This window comes from Protopterus annectens, chromosome 10.part0 (genome assembly GCF_019279795.1).
Source record: "Protopterus annectens isolate FY-2018-M chromosome 10.part0, PAN1.0, whole genome shotgun sequence".
NCBI lineage: Eukaryota > Metazoa > Chordata > Ceratodontiformes > Protopteridae > Protopterus > Protopterus annectens.
In genome coordinates, this window is record NC_056744.1 from 18443802 (window position 1) to 18471176 (window position 27375).

General features: G+C 44.6%; 1 protein-coding gene across 7 annotated transcripts in view; it reads right to left on the reverse strand.

Moving 5' to 3' along the window:
* LLGL2 (LLGL scribble cell polarity complex component 2) overlaps positions 1 to 27375 on the reverse strand; it is a 2451001-nt gene that overhangs the window by 396639 nt on the left and 2026987 nt on the right. For all 7 annotated transcript variants that reach the window (XM_044084955.1, XM_044084956.1, XM_044084957.1 and 4 more), the window contains exon 20: positions 826 to 1087. In XM_044084955.1, coding sequence (XP_043940890.1) covers positions 826 to 1087 — 262 coding nt within the window. The remainder of the gene's footprint in view (positions 1 to 825; positions 1088 to 27375) is intronic.

The window sequence follows — 27375 nt, forward strand, 5'->3', positions numbered from 1 at the left end:
AGCAGAAAGAATCTTATAAAAAATGATCACACCACAAACCATTCAGTGAGAAAAAGTAGGGAGAGATATCACATGTGTAAATGTTTTGAGTCCAACTATAGCTGAATAAAAACACAAGCTTATAGCAAAGTTTTTTTATAAAGCCACTGTGAACGCAAATAACAACTTGGAAGACCTGACCAGGATCCAGGTGACCACAGTTCAATAGTGATCTGGTGAGCCAAATGTGGGGAAAGAAGTTCGTCTGATGGGGAGAGGCATGATTTTTTACCACCATGGACTACGTACCACAAACAAGCACGGTCAAATCCTATGCAGCCCAAAGTAGAAGGATAGGAAAGATTTTGGTGCAGACACAAAGCAGAACTGCACATCTGCTCTCCTGCAAGTAATACTGCCTTCCTCAAAACAAGTTCATTACCGCTTATGTAATAAAAACAAATCATTCCACACAACTCTGCCTGAAGTCTCCCTCCCCAGCTCTCACCTTGAAATAACATACCATGTGAGAAGGAAAAATTACAGGATCTGTGGAAAACCCAATAACGGCCAATTAAATAAATAAATAAAGACACAACACAATAAAATACAGTGAAATAACTGTCCTGTAATTTAATCAGTATCACAGAAACTAAAATTTTGGTTTCCATTTTCAAAGGAGTACCTAATACTTTCTTCACCTTTTCTTGCTTCTTTGAGAGAGAGAGAGAGAGAGAGAGACCACTGAAATCCAAAGTCTTATCTTACTTGTACAAAATAATGCTACAATGTAAGCCCAACCAATCTTGCATATAATATCCAGATTTTGTCATGCAATTCAATTACCTTGTCCATATCTGGTGAATACACATGAGGCTATCCCGCTGACGTCCTCCTTTCGAATACAACTAAAGCGCTGTTGGGGTCTGAGCAAGGGTAGTGAAACAATGTGGATATCGCCTAAATTAGTCAGCACCACCAAGTCACTCTCACTGTACTCCTCCGTTCGACTGCTGAAGTTCGAGATTGACACCTTCCTGACTCTGGAACCATCCAAAGCTGTCAGTTTTAATTTCACCTTCGTGCTCACCTTTGGCAATGTGAATATCTGAAAAAGTCAAATTAAATTTAAAAGCAAACAGTAAGAGCAAAGAATTCTACTATTTATCAATTTCAATAATTTAAATTCATAATCTCCCCAAAAAAACATCTGAAGGTGCATGACGTACATTCAAAGGGCAACTTACAGTAAGATAGTACAGAGGAAAACAGCATAAACCAAATGAAATGTGTACAAAATGATGGTAAAGAAATTGCAAAACTTTTAATCAAACTGGACAGGCAAGTGGTTGCAATTACCAGCACACACTTCTTTTTAATGCTTTGCCCCTTCAGTCTATACCACATGAAAGCAATGATTTTTTTTAATGTGGCAAAGACATCTAGTTAAATTTACTTATCAGAGTCACTACACTATGCACTCAAATCTATGCAAATGCTCAGTCATTTATCTCATTCTTAGTCCATATTTAGTTCAAGTAATTTTCTAAATGCATGTTTTCCTATTATATCAAAACATTGCATCTCCCTCCAGTCTACATGTGATCAGAGATATGTACTTAAAACAAAAGTAATGTACTCACCATAACAATGCATCCAAATTGTCTGTTTTCATCCTTCCTCAATAACTGGGTTTTCAAATATGACTTGAGTACTTTTAACAGACTTGGGATCTGTGGCTCAGACTCCTCACCTTAGCCATAATCCCCTCTAAACCCCACATTACCTCAGATCAAGTTTGCCCCCAATTCCAAATTACTAAGGATTAATCAAAGTATCCATACTGAAAAGAGTACAAACACAGCAGCTGGAAACAATCAGGAAATAGATAAATCTGGAGTAGAAGGGGAAAATGTATCTCTAGGTATATTTTACAGGTCGTACCAAACGTCTATATAAACATTTTCCATGACAAGAAATGGGGGATGGAGGAAGGGATGTTGAGAAAGGATTTAGAGAGACAACACAGATGCATCATTATGGTGACCACACAACTTTTGTATCTCATACTGAGTTTTTCATCCATTCCTCAACAACTGGGACAGTTTCCAGCTGCTTGAAACCCAGAATGGTAAGCATGGAAGGCTATTCCACAGAACAGCAAAGCCAAATGCTGCCTTATCCCTGGAGAAAATATCCAATTTGTAATGAGCAATAAAAGTAAGAGCATTGAACCAAGTAGAAGCACAAATATCTATTGAAGTTCTGGATAATAAGGCAGAAGTGGAAACAGATATTGCTGAATAAGCCTTGAGGAAGCTCAGCAAGGTAGAGTCTTTATCCTTGTAAACAAATACAAAATCAGTAAGCTATGTGGTGAAGGTTACTTTTGAAACCAGCTTACCAAATTTAGCCTTCAAACATGAAAGAAAAAAGCTGATCGGACATTGAGATTTTGTGTTCTATGAAGATAAAATCTGAGTTGTCTATGTACATCCAACAAGTGCAGCAAGTATTCTCCCTTATTAGTGAAGTTTGGAAAGGAAGCTGGCAAATTAATAGTTTTCTTAAGTACTACCTCCGGATGCAACCTTTGGTAAGGAGGGGGACTGGTTCACAGGGAAATCCCTCAGATATGGAGGTTGAGAAGACAAAGCCTGGAGTTCAGATACTTATGTTGCTGAAGTAATGGTGACTAGAAAAATGGTTTTCCAACACAAGAATTTTAGGCCTCCTTTGGCTGCTGGTTCAAAGGAAGAATGTGTCAAAGCCTGTAAGAGAAGTGCAAGATCCCAAGGTGTGTGATCCTTACTCAGTGGTCTAATGAAGAAGGCACCCTTAAAGGCTTTACATAACCTGATAGATGCCAAAAAGGAATGATTTTTCCCAATATGAAAATTTGAGATAGCTGCTAGTTGAGCTTAGGTCACAGAATAACTTGCTCCACTGTGGAACACTGAGGTCAAAAATTCAGACTACTAAAATGGGGGCTGAAAAGGGGTCTAAAACTTTCTCTCCTTGACCAAAACAGAGAACCTTTTTCATTTACTCTTCTGGGAAGACATAAAAATGTGCATACCTTGAGAAAAAAACCTGGACTGTTGAGCAGACACTGGAAGTGTAGAAACCATGTGGTGAGCTTGACGGCTTGAATGTCCAGATGAGGTAGGCCGGAGGGTGAGATAGACTATTTGAAAGCTGATCAAGGAGCCAAGGTGGGTGTACTAGACTAGGCCAGATACAAGGCAATCACACTTGAGGCCAGAACAGAGCAATGAAAATAACTTTGCAATTCCTTTGAGAAGCTTTCTGTAGAAACTTCAGAATAAGGAGAATCAGCGGATATGAGTAAAGGAGATCAGGGGGCCAATCATGAAGCACACCGTTCCTCTCTGATTCCTCCTCTTAAGGGATCAAGGTAAAATACCTGCTGCACTTACCATTTTGGGAGAGGCAAACAGATCACACCAAGGTCAATCGCAATGACTAAAAATCTGCTGTCACTAATGGATTCAGAGACCACTTGTGAGGTAACAGAAAAGACCTGCTTAGCTGCCTGCCAAGACACTGGACATCCCCAACATGCAAGTTTCCATCAAAAAACAGCTGGAAGAGATCATCCAATGCCACACTCTCACTGCTTCTCAGGGTAGGATAGGGTTCCCCATTTGTTTGTTGATGTACCAGACTACTGACATGTTGTCTGTCTGTATTGCAATCATCCCGAGGGAGAAAATATCCAGGAATGCCAACAAGGCTAGGACACCGATGTGAAGACTGGCCTCCGAGGGGGACCATGTGCCTTAAACAATCTTCACCAACTAGTGCCCCCCCCTCCTCCCAACATCTGGGAAGCATCCGTGTTCACTGTGGCCTTTGGTAAAGGCAAAACAAAAGTATACCCTGTTGCACCTTTGGTTCTTGCACCCACCATGCTACACGTTTCTTGCACAAACTGTTGATACATTTGGGGAAATGTAACGGTTGTCATCTTATTGACCTCTGTACTGCTAACACCCACTTGAGTATTCTCATATAAAATTTTGCTAACAAAACAGTGTTATTGAGGCAGCCATGGATCCTAGGAGCTGGAAAATTAATCTGGCGGAGTGTGTGTGTGTGTGTAAAGACAGGACAGCCAAAGCTTGATTCTGCAATGCAGAGAGTCTTGACTGTGGTAGCCTTGCCGTAGGGGGAGACTGTGTCTATATGAGCCCGTATGAACTCCAGGACGTGTGTGGGACAAAGATGAGACTTCTTGTAATTACTGTGATGCCCAGTTGGATGCAAAGATGAAGCAAGTAATCCCTGGCATGAATCAGAGGATGCTCTGTGGAGGCAGTGAAACACCTGGGATACTATCAGTCTCAAGTGAGCTACCACCACTAACTTACATTTGGTGAAAACCCAGGGGGGGGGCTGTGATGAGACCAAAGGGGTCAGAGCTCTGGATTGAAAATGACTGGCTACCAGCCAGACACAAAGAAACCTCCTTGACCACCTGTCTATTTTGATGTGATAGTACGTGTCCTGGAGTTCTACTGTTCACATCCAGTTGTCCTTCCGCAATAGTGAAAGACTAGACCTCTGACCATTCAGAACTTCCGAGTGTTTGACAAAAAAGGTTCAAATGACTTGGGTCCATGATTGCCCTGAGGTCTCCATTACTCTTTGGCACCAAAAAAGAATCTTGAATAAATACCAAACCCTTGCTGGTATGGTGGGACCACCAGGATAACCCTGTTAGCAACTTCTGTATTTCTAAGGAGGCGTCTTTTCTCTGATGGGGTGGCACATAACCTCTCATAATACTTCTCTGCACATACACATCTTTGGTGATGGACATCCAGGTCTCGAGCTAGAGAGATAACTACCTCTGACTCCTTTCAGAGTGCAGCAGTCAGGTGAACCTTCAGAAGCAGTGGCAAGGCCCATCAGAGATGGAACCCGACCCCCACCTATGGGGGCAATGTATATTGTTGTGACTTTCCCTCTGCTTCTGGTAAATCCATTTCTGAAGGAGTCCTGGGAAAAGCTGTGGGATTTTCAGAATCACATTTGCCTTCCCCCTTTCTGATTCCTTTGGAGGGGTATAAAACTGACAGTTTTTCCATACTGTTCACTACTGGAATGCATTTCCTTAACCTCTGGTCTAAAGAGGGTCGATCCAACAAAGGGAGCATTGATGAACGATGCTTTGAAAGGTTTTGCAAAATCTCATAGGCACATATCCTTGAACCCGCCATTCTAGAAACATCCTCTGTTGCTTGGGAGATGCATGGAGGTGTTCAAAATGGATTGGATGGTGGCCAGCTGCAAAGACAGTTTTCTTGTCCTCGGCCGACATGGACCCAGAGAGACACTCCCTCTGGAATCTGGTAGGGTGAACCAAATGGATCTGTCAAATTATAGAACAGCCATAATGCTGAATATAACATCTCGTTGACAATGCAGGCTGTCGAACCGTTCTGACCAAGATCGCTTTACTGTGAGGGTCAAGAAATTTGCCATTTTCCTCACTGTAATGCTATCTTGAAGTTGGTATTATATATATATATATATATATATATATATATATATACACATGTATATATATATATATATATATATATATATATATATATATATACATACACATACACACACACACACACACACTCAATTAGCAGGGGGCTTGACAGCCTGCATTGTCAATGAGATGATGTTCAACAATGGGGCCATTGGACGATCTGACATAGACCCAAACCACACAGTTCAGCAACTATAAGGCAAAGGTCGCTGATGCATAAACTCACTTCCTGTATCTGTCCAAGGGCCAACGCACTCTTGTTAGGGTGATGAACAGTTGCATTCTCTTTGGCAAGTTCACTCTTACTGGTTGCCACCACATCATCAACCAGGGGATCCTTGCTCCAAAGGCCATGTTCACAAGATGTTACTAGGTACTTGCATGGTCTTTTGGGAATTGTCTCTGACACATCTTGATCCTTCCATGCCTAATGAGAATTAAGATCTACCATTTCATCTAGTACGAAACCACAAAGGAAGAAACTGAGCTCGTAAACAAATGCCTCAAGGAACACTTACTCTTTTTGGGAAGTGGCTTCGAAAAACTAAACACCTTTCTGTTTCAAAAGCTTTGGAGTTCCTCCAAACAAGACATCCTCAAGGACAGATAATGGGGAATTCCTCCCCTTCATCAAAGTCCATGTCTTCTGATAATGACTCCTGTGGGGAGTCAATTTGCCTCCTTTTGCAAGAATGCTTCTAAAACTCAGAAGACTGAGGCAAACCCAGAATGAGGACTAGCTTACAAACAGTTTGGACTGGCTGTCCTGATGGCATGAACTGAATAAGGTCAGGACCCAGTGCAGACAGTTGAGGAGGAAGAAGCGGACCACAAAAAGCAAGGCAGTCTTATCTCCTGAAGTGGAAAAAGCTTTCTCTACTCCCTTGAAAATGGAAGCTGAGGGGATCCCAGGACCACTCCTGCAGGAGCTGAGGCTGAACTAGGGTGTCCAGGGACTCCCTCCGCACCAGTCTCAAAGCACAGCTATCCGAACCCTGAGGCCCTGAGAGGAAGGGATGGCTCCAAAAGTCTCAGAGTCGAACCCCTAACACAGGATCAAGACCAAAGCTATAGTTCTGAGACCCCTGTGGCTCAGAAAGCGTCAGTGCCAGTTGGATCAGAGATGATACCAGAGTTGACAAAAGCTCATAACTTTAGATCCAACACAGACAATCCAAGGAGTCTCAGGTCCAACTACTCTGAAATCAGGGGATGGATCAGAGTAGAAGCAGCTAAAGGTGTCTGGGCTGGTCTGAATCTCACAAGTCCAGAAGGAGCCACAGCCAGAACAAACCCCAACTGAGCTTGCATCCCGAGTAACTTCCTCATTACCCTGTCCACATCTTCTCTGGAAAGGCTTCTAGTAGACCTGTAGGAGGAAGAAAATGATGGGCATCCGGAAGCCTTTTGAGGAGTCCTATGCAGAAAAGGTGAAAGGAGTCTGGAAGGGATCAGTTTTGGACACACGAGAGGTTCTCAATGAGAAAAGGTCTTTGCAGCTGGAAAAGATGGATCCAGTGGGATGGTCGGATCCGATGGTTCTAGAATCTTGGGACATGGAGTCAAAGCTGGAGCAGAAAGATGAGTGCTGCAAGGGGGATCGATTCCCTTGCTTTATGGCCTTAGATTTTCTTCCCTTCTCCTCTTTATACTTGTCCTCAGATTTCTTAGTGAATGGGGACACTCCAAAAGTAGAAGCTAAAGCAGGAAGAAGACCCTTCAGTGCCAACTTATTTCTGCGCTCAGCTAAGGCTCTCCGATTGAAAGTGGAACAAATATCACATCCAGAATTTAAATGACTTGCTCTCAAACAGTACACACACACACACAGAATGAGTGTCAGAATTAGGAACTTTATGTCCACACAACAAATTTTTTAAAACTAGTAGGTACATCAGACTGATTAGCAATCATTCACAACACACTACAGTACTACGAGAATACAAGATAAAATAGTAAGAAAGGAAAGGAAGGCACCAGGCCTGGTTAACCACAGGAAATAGCAAAATCCTTCAGCTCTCTCTCTCTATTTACTTATTTATTTTTTTTTTACAATAGCAGGTTGGAAATAAGACAACGAAGGAAGGGGAGCCCAGAAGAATATTGTACATATAAAATAAAATATACATGCACACATATATATATATATATATATATATATATACATATATATACACACACACATTACAATATTATATATATATATATATATATATATATATACATATATATATATATATATATATATATATTTATATATATGTGTGTACATACATATATACATACATATATAAATACAGCGCAATGGAAAAGTATTTGCCCCTTCCTGATTTCTTTTTTTTTTTTGCATGTTTGTCACACATCAAACAAATATACATTTTAGACAAAGATAACCCAAGTAACACAAAATGCAGTTTTTAAGTGATGATTTTATTTATTAAGGAAAAAAAAATATGCAAACCTACATGGCTCTATCTGAAAAAGTAATTGCCCCCTAAATCTTATAACTGGTTGTGCCACTTAACAGCAACAACAGCAATCAAGTGTTTGCAATGAGTCTTTCACATCGTTGTTGAGGTATTTTGGTCCACTACTCTTTGCAGAATTGTTTTAATTCAGCCATATTAGAGGGCTTCCGAGCATGAACTGCCTTTTAAGGGTCATGCCACAGCATCTCAATTGGATTCAAGTCCAGATTTTGACTAGGCCACTCCAAAACCTTCATTTTGTTTTTTTAAGCCATTCAGAGGTGGACTTGCTGGTGTGTTTTGGATCACTGTCCTGCTGCAGAAACCAAGTGCGCTTCAGCTTGAGGTCACGAACGGATGGACGGATATTCTCCTTCAGGATTTTTTGGTAGACAGCAGAATTCATGGTTCCATCAATCACAGCAAGTCGTCCAGGCCCAGAAGCAGCCCCAAACCATCACACTACCTGACTGTTGGCATGATGTTCTTTTTCTGAAATGTGGTGTTACTTTTACGCCTGATGTAATGGGACGCACACCTCCCAGAAAGTTCAACATTTGTTTAGTCAGTCCACAGAATATTTTCCTAAAAGTCTTGGGGATCATCAAGATGTTTTTTGGCAAAAGTGAGACAAACCTTTATGTTCTTTTTGGACAGCAGTGGTTTTCGCCTTAGAACTCTGCCACGCATGCCATTTTTGCCCAGTCTCTTTATTATGGTTGAGCCATGAATACTGACCTTAACTGAGGCAATTGAGGCCTGCAGTTCTATAGATGTCGTTCTGGGTTCTTTTGTGACCTTTTGGATGAGTCATCGCTCCGCTCTTGGGGTAATTTTTGTAGGCCGGACATTCCTGGAAAGGTTCACCATTGTTCCATGTTTTCTCCATTTGTGGATAATGGGTCTCGTCGTGGTTCGCTGGAGTCCCAAAGCTTTAGAAATGCCTTTGTAACCTTTTCCAGACTGATGGATGTCAATTACTTTGTTTCTCATATGTTCCAGAATTTCTTTAGATCGCGGCATGATGTGTTCATTTTTGGAATCTTTTGGCCTACTTCACTTTGTCCGACAGGTTCTATTTAAGTGATCTCTTAATTCAACAGGTCTGTCAATAATCAGGCCTGGGTGTGGCTAGTGAAATTGAACTCAGCTTTCCCAAAAATGTGATTAACCACAGTTACTTCATGATTTAACAAGGGGGGGCAATTACTTTTTCACATAGGACCATGTAGGTTTGGATAGTTAAAAACTGCATTTTGTGTTTACTTGGGTTATCTTTGTCTAATATTTAAATTTGTTTGATGATCTGAAACATTTAAGTATGACAAACATGCAAAGAAATAAGAAACCAGGAAGGGGCAAATACTTTTTCATTGCACTGTATATGTTATATTTATATATATATATATATATATATATATATATATACACACATACACACACACACACATATATATATATATATATATATATATATATATATATACACACACACACACCCATAGATATATATATATATCTATATATATATATCTATATATATATATCTATATATATATATATATATATATATATATATATATATATATATATATATATATATATATATATATATATATATATATCTCAATAAAAGTTGTGTAAAATCTTACCATAGCCATAGATGCCCTTCTCTTACATGATGCAGTATTCTGCATATGGGTTTACTTCTCTAGTCTCGTGTACGTACAGCCAGTATTAAAAAGCTTTCAGTCCCCCCAAGGTGCACGAGACGTCTGACGTCACAGAGAGTACATGGGCCATAAAGGTAACATCAGCACGCACAAGCCCTCTGAACAGAAGGCCCCAGTCAGAGCCAGTCCTAGTAAGGGTAATGCCATATCATTGCCATCCAGATAGGGAAGTCATTAGTTGACAGGAGGGGAAGGAATACTGCAACATGGAAGAGAAGGACAGGTATGGTTATGGTAAGATTTTAAACAACTTTTCTATGTCCATCTATTCCCATGTTGCAGTATTCTACATATGGGTGAGTGCCAACTGAGATTGGGGTGGTGGTCTAGAGGCAGACTCTAGAAATCCATGAAGGATAGCCCTGGAGAACTCTGCCCTGGATCTAGAGATGTGATCAAGTTTGTAGTGTTTGGCGAAGGTGTGGGCCGAAGAACAAGTAGCAGCCTCCAGGATAGCAGAGGTATCCAGGCCCTTGAAGAAGGCACCTGAAGAGGCCACGGCTCCTGTGGAATGAGCTTTAACTGTACCCTGCAGAGACATGCCATGGAATTGGTAGCAGAAGGTGATGGCCTTGGAGATCCAAGTAGAAATAATCTGCTTGGACACTGCCTTCTCCAGGGCTCTAGAGTGGAAGGATATGAAAAGTTGGTCAGCCTGTCTGAAAGACTTGGTGTTGTGCAGGTAGAATCTGATTTGTCTTTGTACATCCAGGGAATGCAGCACTCTCTTACTGTCACCTTGTGGGTTTGGGAAAAAGACAGTTAAGTGCATGGCCTGATTGAGGGACAGGTCATGGACTACCTTGGGCATGAAGGATGGGTTTGTCTCGAGGGTAACCCTGTCCTTGTGGAAAACGAGGAAGGGAGGAATAGCCATAAGGGCTTGGAGTTCAGACACTCTTCTGGCTGAGGTTAGGGCCACTAACAGAACAGTTTTGCAAGTAAAATGCTTTAGGGAAGCTTTATCTGCTGGCTCAAAGGGCGGGAGCATAAGCTTCTCGAGCACGTAGTTAAGGTCCCAAGGCAGAGGAGAGGGTTTCCGGGGGAGGGGGAGGTCTGAGGTGAACTACCACTTTAAGGAAGAGTTTGGAAGGAAGTCTAGATGCTAATGGGGGATCCAGAGGCAGGTATGCAGAAATAGCAGACAGATGGGCTTTGACAGATGAATAAGCCAACCCAGTCTGTAGTAGCTCACAAAAATAGGACAGCACTAGAGGGGGTTCGCTAAGAAGCAGGTCCAGCTGTATTTTATGACACCAAATAGTGAACCTTTTCCATCTTGAAAGATATGATTTTCTTGTGTTTGGTTTCCTGACCTTCTGCAGGACACTGAGCACATCCTCACTGTAAAGGTGTCTGAAGAGGATCAGAATCCTTTCAACCATAGGGTTAGGTGTAGAAGATGCTACTGTGGATGAATTAGTGACCCCTTGTGCTGTGTGAGAAAGTCCACTCTGGGGGTGGTAACTTGTGGCTACTGCCCTTGGACAAATGCAGGAAAAAGGAGAACCAGTGATGTCTGGGCCAGAAGGGAGTCACCAACAAGATTTTTGGATTGTCCTGCTGTATTTTCAGCAGGACCTTCTGAATGAGTCGGAAGGGGGGAATGTACATAAATATTTCCCCTTCCAGGAAGTTGAGAAAGCATGTGCTGCCAGTGCCTGTGGTTCTGGTGCACAAGCCAGAAATTTGCCTGTTGATGGTGGAGGCAAACAGGTTTATTTGAGGTATAACCCCACCTGTGGACCAGATCCAGGAAGACATCTCTATGAAGCATCCATTTGTGGTTGTTTGTGCTGGTTCTGTTCAACTAATCTGCCTGAGAGTTGTGGAGAGAGGGAATGTAGGTCACCTGCAGGGTTATTCCCTGTGAGGTGGCCAATTCCTAAACGAAAAGGGCTAGTCTGTAGAGCAGGTACGACTTGGTCCCTCCCTGTTTGTTGATATACCACAGTACAGTGGTGTTGTCTGTGCATATCAGAAGTAGTCCCTGTTGTAGGAAAGGGGGAAATGCCTGGAGGTCTAGAATAATTGCCCTCATCTCTTTGGCATTGATGTGTTCTGATCTGAGGTGATTTGGCCACAGGCCCTGCACCTTTCAGTGTCCGAGGGTGGCTCCCCACCCCAGGTCTGAGGCGTCTGTGTGCATGACCTGAGTGGGTTGAAGTGGTTGGAGAGGAAGCCATGGGTTGTGATTCACCTGATCCAACCACCATACCATTTCCTTTTTTAGGCAGGGCAGTAAGGGCGCAATGTGCTCCAGAGGATGGTTGCGTTACTTCCAGACTGACCGAAGGTACCACTGCAGCTTTCTCATGTGCAATCTTGCTAAAGGAAGCATGGGTATGGTAGCTGCCATGTAGCCCAGAAGTTTGAAGTACTGCCTTACAATCAACTCTGTGGAGTGAAGGACCAGGAGGAGATGTTCTGTCAATGAAATAGAAGTTATGTTCTTACCATAACGTCCCATGTTAGTTGTCTTCTTCTCGCCTTCTTTCTTGCTGGATGGGTTCGGAGCCGACCTCGGCTCCGACTCGGCCACTCTAAAGCTCGAGAGTTGGTTCCACCGACTCGAGGCCCCCCTTATATCCCACAATGCTAGGCGTGAATTACCTCAGATCTCGTTTGTGAGCTAGGCCCAGCTAATAATACAATCAGGAAAAACTGGAAAGGAGTCCACCTCTATAAACAAAGGGAAGGAGAAGATGACCTAAGCCTGATCTAGGAAATATGCACAGCAGGGCATAAACCTATCGCAAAGAGGTGGTAGAAAGAGAGGTCACAATCAAACTCCTCTAGGTCTGTCCAGGCCAGGGGGAAGGAGGGTGGGACGCAAGAAAGAAGGCGAGAAGAAGACAACTAACATGGAACGTTATGGTAAGAACATAACTTCTATATGTTAAGTTGTCTATCTCGCCTTCATTCTTGCTGGATGGGACCGCGTCCCTAGCACCTTGTCCCGGGTGGCCTAACGGAACAGACTCTTGAGAACAGTGGAACCAAAGTTAGCTCTATGCCTAGAAGCTAAATCCAACTTATAATGTGAAATGAAAGTGTGAGGAGTTGCCCAAGTAGCCGCTGCACAAATGGTGTCAATAGGCAGTCTGTCTTGGAAGGCTATAGAAGTAGCCAAAGCTCTGGTGGAATGGGCTTTAGGTTTGTTAGGCAGCTTTTGGTGTCTAATTTCATAAACAATGGAAATTAGAGATGTTAGCCATCTAGATAGTGATACTTTGGAAACAGAAAGTCCCTTCCTGCCTTCTGCATAAGAGACAAACAGCTGGTCAGATTTTCTGAATTGTTTGGTTCTATCCAAATAGTACCTTAACTGACGATGAACATCTAGCCAATGCAATTTTTGTTCAGACCTATTAGAATATTCTGGAAAAAACACAGGGAGGTCAATGCTTTGATTTAGGTTAGACGCCAAGGCTATTTTAGGTAAAAAGGACGGGTTGGTTCTTAAAGATACCCTGTCCTTATGGAACAACAAATAAGGAGGTCGACAGCTGAGTGCATGAAGTTATGAAACTCTTCTAGCTGAAGTAATAGCTACCAGAAAGAGAGTCTTCCATGATAGCAATTTTAAAGAACAGGAAGCTGCAGGTTCGAAAGGGGGGAGAATCAAAGAACTGAGAACTAAATTTAGGTCCCAAGGAGGGGGAGGATTTCTTATAGGAGGTCTGAGTAGAAAAACTCCCTTCAAAAAGGCTTTCCAAAGCTTGTGGGACATGATGGCAGAATCTGAAATGCCCACATGAAAGTTAGAGATAGCTGCCAATTGAACTTTAAGAGTAGAAGGAGATGAACCTGCATGGAAGAGTTCAGCTAGAAAATCAAGGACTGTTTGGATGGAAGCAGTGAAAGGATCTATGTCCCTTCCTTGAGCCCAATAGGCGAAACGCTTCCACTTACTCAGATAAATCTTTCGAGTGGAAGATTTATGGGAAGCTATCAAAATATCTCGAACAGAGTGAGATATTTGAGGAAGCCTGGCTAAGGTTGGAATTGAAGGAACCAAGCAGTGAGGTTCAGAGAGGGGAGGGAGCGATGAAACTGACCCGACTGATGGATCAAAAGATCTGGTACTAGGTCCAGATGCCAAGGTTGCTCCAACAGAAATTGATGTAGAAAGGGGAACCAAACCTGTCGAGGCCAGTAAGGAGCAATGAGGATCAATGAGGCCTTCTGAGCGATAGCTTTCTGTATCACTTGAGAGATTAGTGGGAAGGGAGGAAATGCATACAGAAGTCCCGGGCCAAACTTGGACTAGAGCGTCTCTGCTGGGCTGGCTTGGTAACGGGAATAGGGTGAAATAATCTCTGCACTTGCTGTTTTGGGGAGTAGCAAAAAGGTCGCAGCAAGGCTGACCCCACTTGAGAAAAATTTTTCTCACAACAGAGTCTTTCAGAGACCACTCGTGAGGCATGAGGATAGCTCTGCTCAACTTGTCCGCGATTTGATTGGACTTCCCGGGATGTGCGTTGCTATCAGAAACCGCTGAGAAGAAATCGCCCATTGCCACAGTCTGAGTGCTTCTCGACATAGGGGATAGGACCTGGTTCCGCCTTGTTTGTTAATATACCACACTACAGACATATTGTCCGTCTGGATTGCTATCGTTCCCAAGGGAAGAGAGTCTTGAAGGGCTTGCAACGCTAAAAGCACTGCTCTCATCTCTAGAACATTTATGTGCAAGTGGCATTCGTTTGGTTGCCATGTGCCCTGGACAGTTCTGCCCTGATAATGCCCCCCCCACCCGATCAGGGAGGCGTCCGTTGTCAGAGTAGCAACCGGAGGGGAAAGAACAAAGGGCCTTCCCAAGAAGAGCTGAGGGGAAGACATCCACCACAGAAGATGATTTCTGCATGTTTGCGTAATCATAATGGTGTGGGACATCGGAAGTTGCTGGTATGACCATTGTGTGAAGAGCATCCATTGAAGGATTCTCATGTGGAATCTGGCTAAAGGAAGGAGAGGTATGGCAGCCGCCATAATTCCCAACACTTTCAGAACTAACCTGGCTTTGATTCTGTTGCTGCTGAAGAGGAGCGAGACCAGTTTGTGTATGTCGGTTATTCTCTGATCTGTTAGTCTCGCAGACATGTTGACTGTGTCTAGATTTGCGCCTATGAAGATAATAGTACGACAAGGTGACAAAACAGACTTTTCGCAATTTATTGAAATGCCTAAATTTTGACAAATGCGAAAGGTGTAGTCCCTGGCCATTAGAAGAAGATGCTTGGTGGGAGCTGTGAGGAGCCAGTCGTCCAAATATGGAAACACCTGGAATTCTTGACGTCTCAGGTGAGAAGCTACCACTGCCATGCATTTGGTAAACACCCGGGGGGCAGTGGTGAGACCAAAGGGCAGGGCCCTGAATTGAAAATGACTGGTTCCCAGCCTGAAGCGGAGGAATCTTCTGGAGCGTCTGTTCATTTTTATGTGATAGTACGCATCCTGAAGGTCTATAGAGCACATCCAGTTTTCCTTTCCCAATAGGGGAAGGATGGACTGTAGCGTGACCATCCGAAATCTTGTTTTCTTGACCGACTTGTTCAAGATACTGATCCAAAATTGGTCTCCAGTCCCCTGTTTTCTTTGGAACTAAAAAGAACCTGGAGTAGATTCCGGATCCTAGCTGGTCTGCTGGAACTGGCTGAATTGCTCTTTTTGCAAGCAGCTTTGAAATTTCCAAAGCTGCAAGATCCCTTTGAGCGGGTGGAACATCTGGAAGGGATTTTTTTGATTGGATTGGAATGCGAACGAAGGGAATGGAATAGCCTTCGGAAATGATGGACTGTACCCACTTGTCTTGAGTTAGGGATAGGCCAGGCTTCTGGGTACAGTGACAATCTTCCCCGACTGCCTCCGAAGGTGGACAGTCGGGCAACACCTCAGGGATGCTGAAAGGGCTTATCGGAAAAGGTTTCTCGATTGCCCTGGTTCTCTGGACCCCTCTGCCTCTGGGCGACATCTACCATTATTGTTCCCTCCTCTGCCTCTGGAGGGAACCGACTCTGTCGTCAGGCAAATTCCCTTGAGATTGTTTGGAACCACATTTTCCCACTTTTCTGGCCTTTGGGGTAAGGTCTAGAAGGAGTAGAAAACGGACTCCGACGGCAGATAGAGTTTTGCCATCCGTCTCGCACCTAGTCAAGGTTTCTTTCACTTGAGGACCAAAGAGAGATGATCCATCAAACGGGGAATTAGTGAAAGACGTTTTAAAGGGGTCCATAAAATTGCATAGTCGCATCCAGGCATGCCGGGCGTAAGGCGACACCTGTCCCTGCGGCTCTACTCGCTCCATCAGCCGCATATGAAAGGAGGCGCATGGAGGAGTTAGCTATCGAATTCAGGGTAGTCAGCTGGGTGTTCATTTTGTCCTGAAAATCTGCAGCTGTAGGATCCTTCAACATCTCACTCGCTTCCTTGATCAAGTCTCTCTGGAGACGGGTGAAATGGCATAGGTAGTTCAGCGAGCATTGCAAAGGTCGCTGCGAAAACATCCGCTTCCCATACCTGTCCATAGACCTAGATTCTTTGTTAGGGGGATGAACAGGCACTGAAGGATCAGCTAGTTCCTTCTTGGTGGCTGCAGCTACCACCATAGCATCCACAGTAACACCTTTGGTCAAAAATTGTTTGTCAGTTGGTGCTGTTATAAATTTAGAAGGTCTCCTGGGGGTAGGGTCCACTGAGTCAGGAGCCGTCCAGGCTTTCTTTGCCACCACCTGCATGAGGGGATCAAAGGGGGGGGGACACCCAGGAGGTGGAAGGGTGAGAGCCAAACGCCTCAAGATACACAGATTCATCCTCCGAAGGGTTAAGGGCTGGCCAATTTCCCCTCTGTTTCAGGATCTCTAGTATGTCCACAAAGGAGACATCTTCAGAAGGGGAATGGGGGGAACCCTCGGAATCCTCTAAATCTGTGTCAGAGGTGACAGACTCAGGTGAGTCTATGTGCTTCCTCTTACACTTTCTCTTCCTAGGGGGCTCCCCTGCCAATTCAGGGGAGGCCTCGGAAGAGGATGAGATCCCCACAGGGGATTCTTGAGGAGCTGGCTCTCTGCGGTCTGGGATGAGGGAGTGAGTAGATATTACCTGAGGCACCGAAGAGGGAGGGGCGGACGGAGCCGACTGTGGAGTTGAACAAGGTTCCAACACACTCCGCATGACCTCGAACGCACCCCTGTCAGGCAGAGCCAGAGGTCCCCGCTCCGAGAAGCTGAGAACCTCCCTCGGCACCAACAGAGATGGCTCCGAGGCCGATGTCAGAGCCGAACTCACCAGCGCCGAAGCACCGAGAGGGAGAGGGGGGTCGGACAAGGGTCCGATGCCACTCACCCCCTCGGAGCAGACGAGGGAAGTCCGGTGCCGAGATTCTTCAAAAGACGAAATCGGAGCCGACGACGGAGCCGAAGACAAATGTATCGGCTCCGATGCTACCACAGTCTCGGTTCCGAGACACCCCGGCTCCGAGCTCAAAGGAGTCGGAGGAGGAATATTCAGAGGAATAGTTTGAGACATCGACTGATGAGTCGGGCTCTGAAGCATTTGGGCCAGTGCCTCGGACTTTAGAAGTCGACTCACTACCCTCTGGAGGTCATGATCCGAGAGCCTCGATGACCTGGAGGAGTGAGATCTGTGTCTCCGTTCAGACAGCAAGGGAGACGCTGGAGCCGAATGAACAGAGTCAAGGGATGGTGACCTCGACCTCTTTCTAGATGTCGGCTCCGATGGTCTGATCGGAGCCGACACAGGAACCTCCAATACCTCGGCTCCAGCCGGAGCCGAGGGAACCACAGAAATTGTAGTCAAAGACTCATCGGCTCCAGCTGGAGCCAATGTAGCAGTAGGCTTCGAAGCCTTAGGCCTCGACTCAGAAACTGGAGTCGAGGTCTTAGAAGCCTTGGAAGGTTTTCCCGATGAAGCAGTTAGGGAACCTTCAGGCTTGAGCTAACCCCTTAGGATGAGTTTGTTCTTTCTTTCCTGCAGGACTCTAGGGCTGAAGCCATGGCATACAGCACAAGAGTCCTGCAGGTGTAAAGGTCCCAGGCAGTACACACAAGAAGTGTGACAGTCTGTCAGAGACATTTTCTGACAGCACGAGTCACACTTCTTGAAGCCTGAGACCTTTGAATCCTTGGACATATTCAAGGAACCTAAGTGTAATCACCACACAAAGCACACACACACACAGATTACACTACCAGGAAGAAAGGGTAAAATAAACTAAGAGCTAAAGAAATTAGTTAGTTTATATAACAAATCCCTACAAAACACATACACACCACTATAGGGATGGAGGGCACGAAGGCCTAGGGAAAGAACTTATCAGTTCTTGTGGGAAAGGGGTTGGATAAGGGTAGAAAGGATAATATCCACTACACTATAGCTAAAGAAGAAAGGGCTAAGCTAAAAAGGGGTTTAAATAGTTATTAAAACTAATCTAATAACACTGACCTGAGCCGGTAGAAAAAACAACACCTCGATCGCTGTAGTGGCAAACGAGATCTGAGGTAATTCACGCCTAGCATTGTGGGATATAAGGGGGGCCTCGAGCCGGTGGAACCAACTCTCGAGCTTTAGAGTGGCCGAGTCGGAGCCGAGGTCGGCTCCGAACCCATCCAGCAAGAATGAAGGCGAGATAGACAACTTAACATCTTAAGTTTGGTGGGGGTAGGTATGCCTCCATGAGATCTGAGAGGATCCTGTACCCAGGGAATACAATGTCTTGGGTTGGTTGAAGATGAGATTTTGGGAGGTTTATCTGAAATCCCAGTGATTGAAGGAGGGTCACCACAAAGTGGATGTTTCCTTGGAGGGTTTCTTGGATAGCACCTGGATTAGCATGTTGTCCAAATAAGGGAATATCTGTATTCCCTTTGTCTTGCAGTAAGCCACCACTGATGCCAAGCATTGAAGACTCTGGGTGTGGTGGAGAGTCCAAAGGGCAAGGCAGAGAATTGCAAGGGAGAGGAGCACACCAAGAATCTCAAATATTTCCTGTGGGGGGGGGGGGGGTTGATCGGGATGTGGAGATAAACATCCTTTATATCTAATGCAATCAGGAATCCTTTTGGTATTATGAAAGGGAAAAGGGCTGGCAGGATAAGAATTTTGAAGGTAGGCACCTTTAGAAAAAGACTGAGATAAGAGAGCTCGGAATAGGTCTCCAGGGTCTGTCCTTCCTGGGGAGCAGGAAAAGCCTAGAGTAAAACCCTCTTCCTTTTGCAGTTGAGGGGACTGTCTCTATGGTACCCTGATCTAAAAGGATCTGCAAGAGGTGCACTTGTTGAGTAGGTGGTCATGGTATGCCTCGCCCTAAGGGTGGAAAGATCCAGGACATAATAATTCTGAAGTATGGATAGGACCCACTTGTCTGTGGTGAGATGGGTCCAAACAGGAAAACAGTGAAAGAGGCGAGCAAAAAGTGGTACAGAAGGAGGGGGGGGAGGCAGGTAGTCAGATGCTACCTAACCTGTCCTGAAAGGGAGTTCTCTAGCTACAGGGAGGGGATGCTCTAGCTGGAGGGGGTTGTTTCTTTGTGGGATTATGAGGCCTTGAAGGAGGAGCAGGACGGGAGTGCTTCCTAATAAAATTAGTTTTTACTGGATAGTTTCTGTGAAACTTAGGGAATGGTGAAACCAGTAAATGTTTAAGGTCTGCATTTTTTTGCCTTTTTGCTGCAGAGATTTGAAACGGTCTGCTACTTTAGAACCAAAAAGTGCAGCATTGTCCAAAGGAGCATCAATGAGCTTTGCCCTGAAATCATCTGGCAGGGGTTGTAGGTGAAGCCAAGAGTATCTGCATGGGGCAGATGCTGATGCTGCTGACCTGGCTGAGGATTCAGCGGCATTGTAACTAGAGTGTCTGGTGACCTGGAAAGAGAGAGCCAGGAGAGAGAGAGGAAAGTGATACGTTGCCAGGGGGAGTCTGGAATATCTACCAGGTGTTTGGTGGCAGATTCTAAGAGGGACAAAACATACTTGGTCATGTGAGTCTTGTAGTTTGTAGCTCTGTAACTCTCCAACTAAGACTGAACTTGACAGTCATGAGAACAAGGAAAACATTTGCACCACACCACACTCATCACATAGTCTCACTAAATCTACACCACCAAAATCCACACTTAGTAACACAAAAATATTCACGGAGGCTCTCAATAATAATCTGTCTAAGCAACAGAGACCTCCAAAGCAGAAACGCAAGCAACATCCATCCCCAACAAAACCCAAATGACACATAGCCCACAGACTCAGTGTGCCACTCAACCACAGCCAATAAGGCAAAACAACGTACCCAACACACTAGTCATAGGTGACTCTAGAGTCAGGCACACTGATGTCCCATTCACCAGGCTAAACAAGGAGAAGGGTACTGTCAGCTGCCTGTTGGGTGCCAGGATCCGCCATATAACCCACATACTAAGGTCACTCCACAACAAGTACAAATATGACTCTGTCATTGTCCATGCTGGTGTGGAGACATACCTCCCTGGACTACATGAAAAGAGACATGGAAGAGCTCTCCGATCTTGTAGCCCAGGTAGGTATGACCCATCGCCCAGAATGATACCGCAGTACAAGGACAAAATGATTGACTTCAACAATTGACTAAGCTTCTGTTGTCATTCTAAGGGGATCCAGTATCTGTCTGCTTGGGATGACATGGTCAACAGACCACGATGCTTTGCCACAGATGGCCTGCACCTGTCGCACCTTGGATTCCAGATATGGCTAAGGCTCTTGCTGCCCCTATAGTGCCTTTTTAGTTCAAATAACAAATTCACCACCGTAACAGGAACAGGCAAGCAAAAACTGAGGGTAATGCTACTCAGTGCTAGAAGTCGAAATCTCAAAATGCACTCACTTGAGGCACTCCTTAAAATGGAGAACATTGACATCTGTGCAGTGACTGAGACCTGGTTCAAGGCTCCAGAGAGCACCCCTGCACTACCAGGCTATAACTCATACCACACTTTTCGGCCATGTAACCTGGACCAAAACACCAAAGGTGGAGGTGTGTCCATATTCATAAAGGATATCCACACCTCCAGGCTAGTTGCTCAGCATAATGCATCTGAGGTTATCCAAGTGCAACTAACTCTGGGCAAAACTGCAATCCAAATTGTAGCTTGCCACAGATTCCCCACCATGCCCCAGGATTCCTACTCCTCTTTTCTTGATGTACTGGAAAATATTAGGGTTCAACCAAACACCCTAATAATGGGTGACTTCAACTACCCCACCATTAACTGGGAAAACTACTCGTGTACCCACTCCTTAGCTCAACGCTTTCTGGAAATCATAAACTTCAATGCCCTGGATCAACTTATCCACACCCCCACCAGGGGCAACAATATCCTAGACCTAGTCATTACCAACATGAGTGACCGGTGTCCCACACCTGAAGTCAACTCCTCATTGGTCCAATCCGACCATAAGTTAATCACCCTTGATATCCACATCCTGCCCCCACCCCCCATTAAGGAAATCATGGTAAAAAATTTCTCCAAAGCCAACTTCATGCTTCTTAAGACAGAAGTGGTCAACTTCGTGATACCCATGCAGATGGACAATACAGTTACAACTGCTGAATCCTACACAAATGCATTCTATAAGCACTTACATGAGTGCATGGATCGTGTTATCCCAAACAGAACCAAGACGCTATCCTCCAAAAAAAGGAAGCCAATCTGGTGGTCCCCTGTCATAAACAAACTGTACAACAGAAGGAAGAAACTGTTGCAAAAGAGAGAAAAATCCCATGAGTGGAAGAGCTCCCCTGGTCAGCCTCAGTAAGAAGCTGAGATCCCTTATAAGATTCTCCAAAGCTAGCTACGATAACAAAATCGCCACTAATTCTAAGAACAACCACAAAGCATTCTATAGCTATGTCAAGAATCTCGATGGCAACACCCAGATCTGCTCTGAGTTACAGCACAACGGCACGAAAATTACAGAACCGACTGATATTGCCAACATCCTGGCAGATAGGTTCAGTGCTAACTTTACCCCCCCCCCCCCCCCAAAGGGCCCATATCTATACAGGAAGAATGCAGAGTCCCTGTAATTACAACTAAGCAGGTAAAAGCTGCACTCTCTAAAGACAAAACCACAGCACCCATGGGACCGGACAACATCCCAGGCTGCGTTTTACACTAACTTCAGAATGAACTGGCTCCCCACTTAAGCACCATGTTCAATAATAGCCTCGCATCAGGCTTTGTGCCCACTGAACGGCACACAGCAACAGTTATCCCACTCCACAAAGGGGGAGCCACCAATGATCCCTGGAACTATCGACCTATTAGCCTGACGAGCCTGGTCTACAAGGCCATGGAATGCATCATCATGGAACTCATAAACAAAGACATCGGTAACCTCCAAACTCTGGATCCCACCCAGTTCAGGTTTGTGAAAGGCAGATCATGCCTCCTGAACCTGACTGACCTCTTTGAGGCAGTCACCAAAGCCGTAGATGAGGGTAAGGTGGTTCACAAAGCCTATCTTGACCTCGCCAAGGCTTTCAAAACCATCCCCCATTCTGGAAATATAGCCAAACTCACTAAACTAGGTATAAATCCCTACATCACAAGATGGGTTGCCCACTGGCTCACTGACAGAACCCACACTGCAAAAGTTGCAGACTCCAAATCTGACCTCAAAGCAGTGACAAGTGGAGTACCACAGGGTTCCGTCCTGGGACCTCACCTGTTTAGTATCTACTTCTCTGAAGTACAGGCCAACACAGAAGGCATCTGGCTAACGAAGTTCACAGATGACTGCAAACTAGGAGCCATAGTCAAGTCCCCAAATGATGTGGACATCCTACAGAAGGGCCTCGCTGAGATAGATGCCTGATGTCAGAGCCATGGCCTCAAGCTCAATGCCAAAAAGTGCAGGGTCATCCCCTTTGGTAAAAACTCTGTACCCATGAACTACCACATAGGCAGCAATCTACTTAACACCGAATGTGTGATAAAGAGACCTTGGGACCCAGGTGGACAGTAGTCTCTCCTTTGATAGTCACTTCACCACAGTAGTCAGGAAGTCCTTCTACATGGCACACCTCATCATAAAATGGTTCTCATCCAGGAAAAAAGAGGTCATTGTTCCCCTCTACTCGACACTCATTAGACCCATTATAGAGTACAATGCCCCTTTTGGAATGTACTTCACAAGACATCTGTAACAGCTGGAAAGGCCACAGAAGTACCTGACAAAGAGGATTACTGGCCTCAAACAAATGCCCTACACGGACCACCTCAAAAAACTCCAGCTTTACTCTGTAGCTTATCGCCTACTCCGAGGTGATCTCTGCCTAACATATAAAGCTATGTCAAACCCAGAGCTGTTGGACATGCTACACCTAAAGAAATCCCAATCCCTCCAAGCTACACGCTCTAGGGACCTAAACCTTGTCACCACAATAAACAGGACATACTGAAGGGATAGATTCCTTTCCCAGAGACTTCCCATACTCTGGAACAGGCTACCCATCTATGTCACGCAAAGTTCTTCATTAGCACTCTTCAAGAAAAATCTTGATGAGTGGATGGGAAATAGGAAATACACCCCGGGAATCACTTCTGTGTCTCTGCTCGACAGTGGCACAGGAAAATAACTTTCTTGGGTGGCGTTAGCCATAGAACCTTGTTGGCTAGGCTTACGCAGGCCTTTGGGCCAATAGCCTAGTACCTACCTATGCACTTATGAAGGCCAAGGTAGCCAAAGTATATATCTTTTTGCCTAACCTTTCCATGGTCTTGCTGTCTTTATCAGCAGGGAGAATGGTGGTAGGAGTTTGTACACTTTGTCCGGAATGACTGGTATAGTGGCAATATCAGCAGGTGGGCACTTAATCAGATACTTAGCAGTGTCAAACACCTTGTAAAGCCTGTCTGGTCTGCGTGGGGCAGGAGATTGAGAGTCAGGGTTCAGAGATGCTGAAGAGAAGGCATCTAAAAAGGCAGGCAGGAGGCAGAGTCTGATGATGCCTTGGATTAGAAGGTGAAAGTGCTCAGTCATTAATAAAGCTGGTTCTCTCTCCTACCACTGTGCAGTTTTTTCCACGTTTTTTATTTTTTCGGTTTTATCAGTTATTTTCACCCCTGGTGAGGTGGAATCTACGTGTAGGATATGAGGACTGCCTGGGTCCACATGGGTGGGGAATAAAGAAGGAGAAGCCATTCTAGACATCTGTCTAGCAAACAGCTTAATAGTAGCCAACACATTTATTTATTTTATTTTACATTTGTTAACCGGGTAGAGTCCGGCTGGGCAAGTAGCCTGTTTTCAGCGGAAACCCGGGGAGATGAGCTCCATAACAAAAGTACAAAAAGATTACAAATTTTTTTTTAAAACTTTACAAACAATACACAAAAAAAGTTTGACAGTTGCCAACAATCACAATTTACAAAAAGGTGAAAGTAAAACAGAAAACACTAGATTTCTTAAGCCTTATTGCAGACAGTAATATGAAACTCATTAGATACATAACTAAAAACCATCGTGGCATTTTCATTTGGAAGAAGTAAGACAAGAAGACAGCAGAATAGAAAACATTTGATCGAAGGCATGAGAAACTAGCCAGGAGTATTACAGGTGCATAGCCATTGTTGAGTAGTTCAGAAACAAAGACAGTCACAAGATCATATAAGAGTAGTCACCATGCAACTCAGGTAGACTTCCTCCTAGTAAGGAAAAGGCACTGGGGTAGAATCCATGATTGCAAAGTCATCACCAGTGAAACAGTTGGCCCACAGCATAAACTACTAGTTGCCACAATCAGCTACAAGCAGTGGTGAGAGGAGGATCTAAGGTCAAGAGAGACCAGGCTGAAGACCTGGCAGTTGACTGGAGAGAAAGCACAGCAGTTCAAGGAATTACTCAGGGATCTAGCACCCCAAGAAGAGGAGGAAATGGGTGGAGTTGAACAAGAATGGCAGCGCCTAAAAACAGCATGTGTTACGACTACAAAAAAGATATGTGGCCGAGCCAGGTATGGAAATAAATTACGTAAGGAAAGCTGGTGGTGGAATGCAGAAGTTAAGGAAGTCATCAAAAGAAAGGAGGAGTGCAGGAAGAAGTGGTAGATAGAAAAGACGGAACAGGCTATGAAGGTCTACTGGCTGATTAACAAAGAAACCAAGAAAGAAGTTGCAATAGGAAACAATAAGGCACTGGAGGCACTCTACCAACTTCTGGAAGTTGACTCAGTAAATGGCACAAAGAACTGTATCAGGTTGCAAGACAAAGACAGAAAGATAAATAAGATAGTCATATACCCTTCATAAGGGATGCCAGTAACAACCTGCTCACCAGTTCACAGGACAAGAAAGGCAGATAAGAAAGAGTACTTCCAGCAGCTTCTCAATGAAGAAAACCCCACAGAAGCTGTACTGCCCCAGAAACAGCCTACAATGAGAGAAGAGGAGGAGGAGCCAACCCTAGAAGAAGTAAGAACAGCACTAAGGAAAATTATGTCAGGGAAAGCAGCAGGCTCCGATGAGTTTACAGCAGATATGATAAAGATGCTGGGTGAGATAGTGTAGAAATGGCTCCTGAGGGTACTCCTAGCAGTGTGGAGAGAAAGGCGTATTCCAGATGATTGGAGAATAAGCATACTCTTGCCAGTGTACAAGAACAAAGGGGACATCCACAACTGTGGGCAGTACAGAGGCATCAAACTCCTATCACACTGCATGAAAGTTCTGGAGAGGGTGACTGATAAACAGATACGCAGAGTAGTAGAATGTAAGATGGGAGATGAGTAGATAGGAAGAACCTAGAGAAGAGGAGAAAGTCCAACTGGGCATTCCTAGACTTGGAGAAAGCATATAACAAGGTCCCAAGAAAGCTGTTCCGGGCCGTACTGCAATGGTTTGAAGTCCCAGAAACATTGGTAAAATTAGCGCAAGCTATGTACAAGGACCCAATGACTCAAGTACGGACAGTGTTTGGCCTCACAGAAGGGTTACCGGTAGGAGTGGGTGTACACCAGGGTTCAGCTCTGAGCCCACTGCTGTTCATGCTGTTCATACTGGTGACGGATTACATTAGCAAACAGATTGGAGGGGACAGATCAACAAAGTTGCTGTATGCAGACTGTCACATTACAGGCAGGAGCAAGAACTTCAGCACAGGATAGGAGAATGGAATGCAAAAAGTACAATTCTGTACACTTACCATAAATGTAGATGTTCGAGTGTATTCACTGTTGCCGTCATTACATTTGGGTTATCTGCTTGCAGGTAGCCCTCAGCTGGCCTGAATATCAGTCTTGGATTCCTGCGTCGGATGCTGTCTCTTCTTCCATGACATCAGGGGTATAAAACATGCAGCTGGCGCCATTACATCAGCTTTTCTTGTCCCAGATGTCAGGTGCCCCCATAATGGGAAGCAATTACATGTTAGGTTACACCTCCAACAAAAAGCAAATACACCAGAAAGCTGAAATACACTAAACAAGAAGAAAAGTATAGCCAAGAGAAATCAGGGGGCTGGGAGGGAGGGTAACCAGGACTGTAACAGTGAATACACTCGAACATCTACATTTATGGTAAGTGTACACAACTGTACTATGTTCTTCGTGTTTCACTGTTGCAGTCATTACATTTGGGTTGATTCCCAAAGCTACGGAAGGGAGGAGGAAGTTAGAGAGCATTAGGACCAGCTATTAAGCCCTGCAAAACTGCAGTGGCAAAACCAGCTCTGGATTTAGAAAAAATAGACATGTGGTAATGCTTGGTGAAGGTATGTACAGAGCTCCAGGTAGCAGCTTCTAGGATGTCCCTGGTAGGGACACCTCTGAGAAAGGCTGTAGAGGTAGATGCAGCCCTGGTGGAATGTGATCTTATCCCCTGTGGGGTAGGTTTTTCATGGTTCTTACAGCAGAAATGAATGCAATGGGCTATCCACTTAGAAATGGTTTGTTTTGAAATGGCCTTCCCCTCTGCCCCTGCAGCAAAACCAACTAGCAGCTGTTCAGATTTTCTGAGAGACTTGGTCCTGTCCAAATAAAACCTAAGTTGCCTGTGCACGTCCAAAGAGTGCAGTATTCATTTTCCTTTGTTTTGTGGATTTGGGAAAAAAGTAGGCAAATTAATGGACTGATTAAGGGCCACACTAGACACCACCTTTAGCATAAAGGAAGGATTGGTCCTGAGGGGCTCCCTGTCTGCATGGAAGCTGATGAATGGCTCCACTGCCATGAGAACCTGTAATTCAGACACTCTTCTTGCTGAAGTGATGGCTAGAAGGAAGGCTGTTTTCCAAGAATGGAATTTCAGCTCTGCAGTTGCAGCTGGCTCAAAAGGAGGTAGAGTGAGCTTTTCCAATACAAATTTAAGGTCCCAGGCTGGAGTAGGGGCTCTCCTGGGTGGTGTTAAATTTTTAGCCCCTCTGACAAATTGCTTTAGCAGGGGGTTAGAGAAGATGGGTTGCTCAGTATTATAATGAGATGAAATGGCAAAGGCATGAATCTTTGATTAACAAGAAGGAAAGGCCCTTGTGGAGCATCTCCGTTAAGTACTGAAGAATATGCGGTAAGCTGGCCACTGTTATGCCCATCTCCCGAGTCTGGCCCCAGGAACAGTATCTTTTCCACTTTTCAGCAT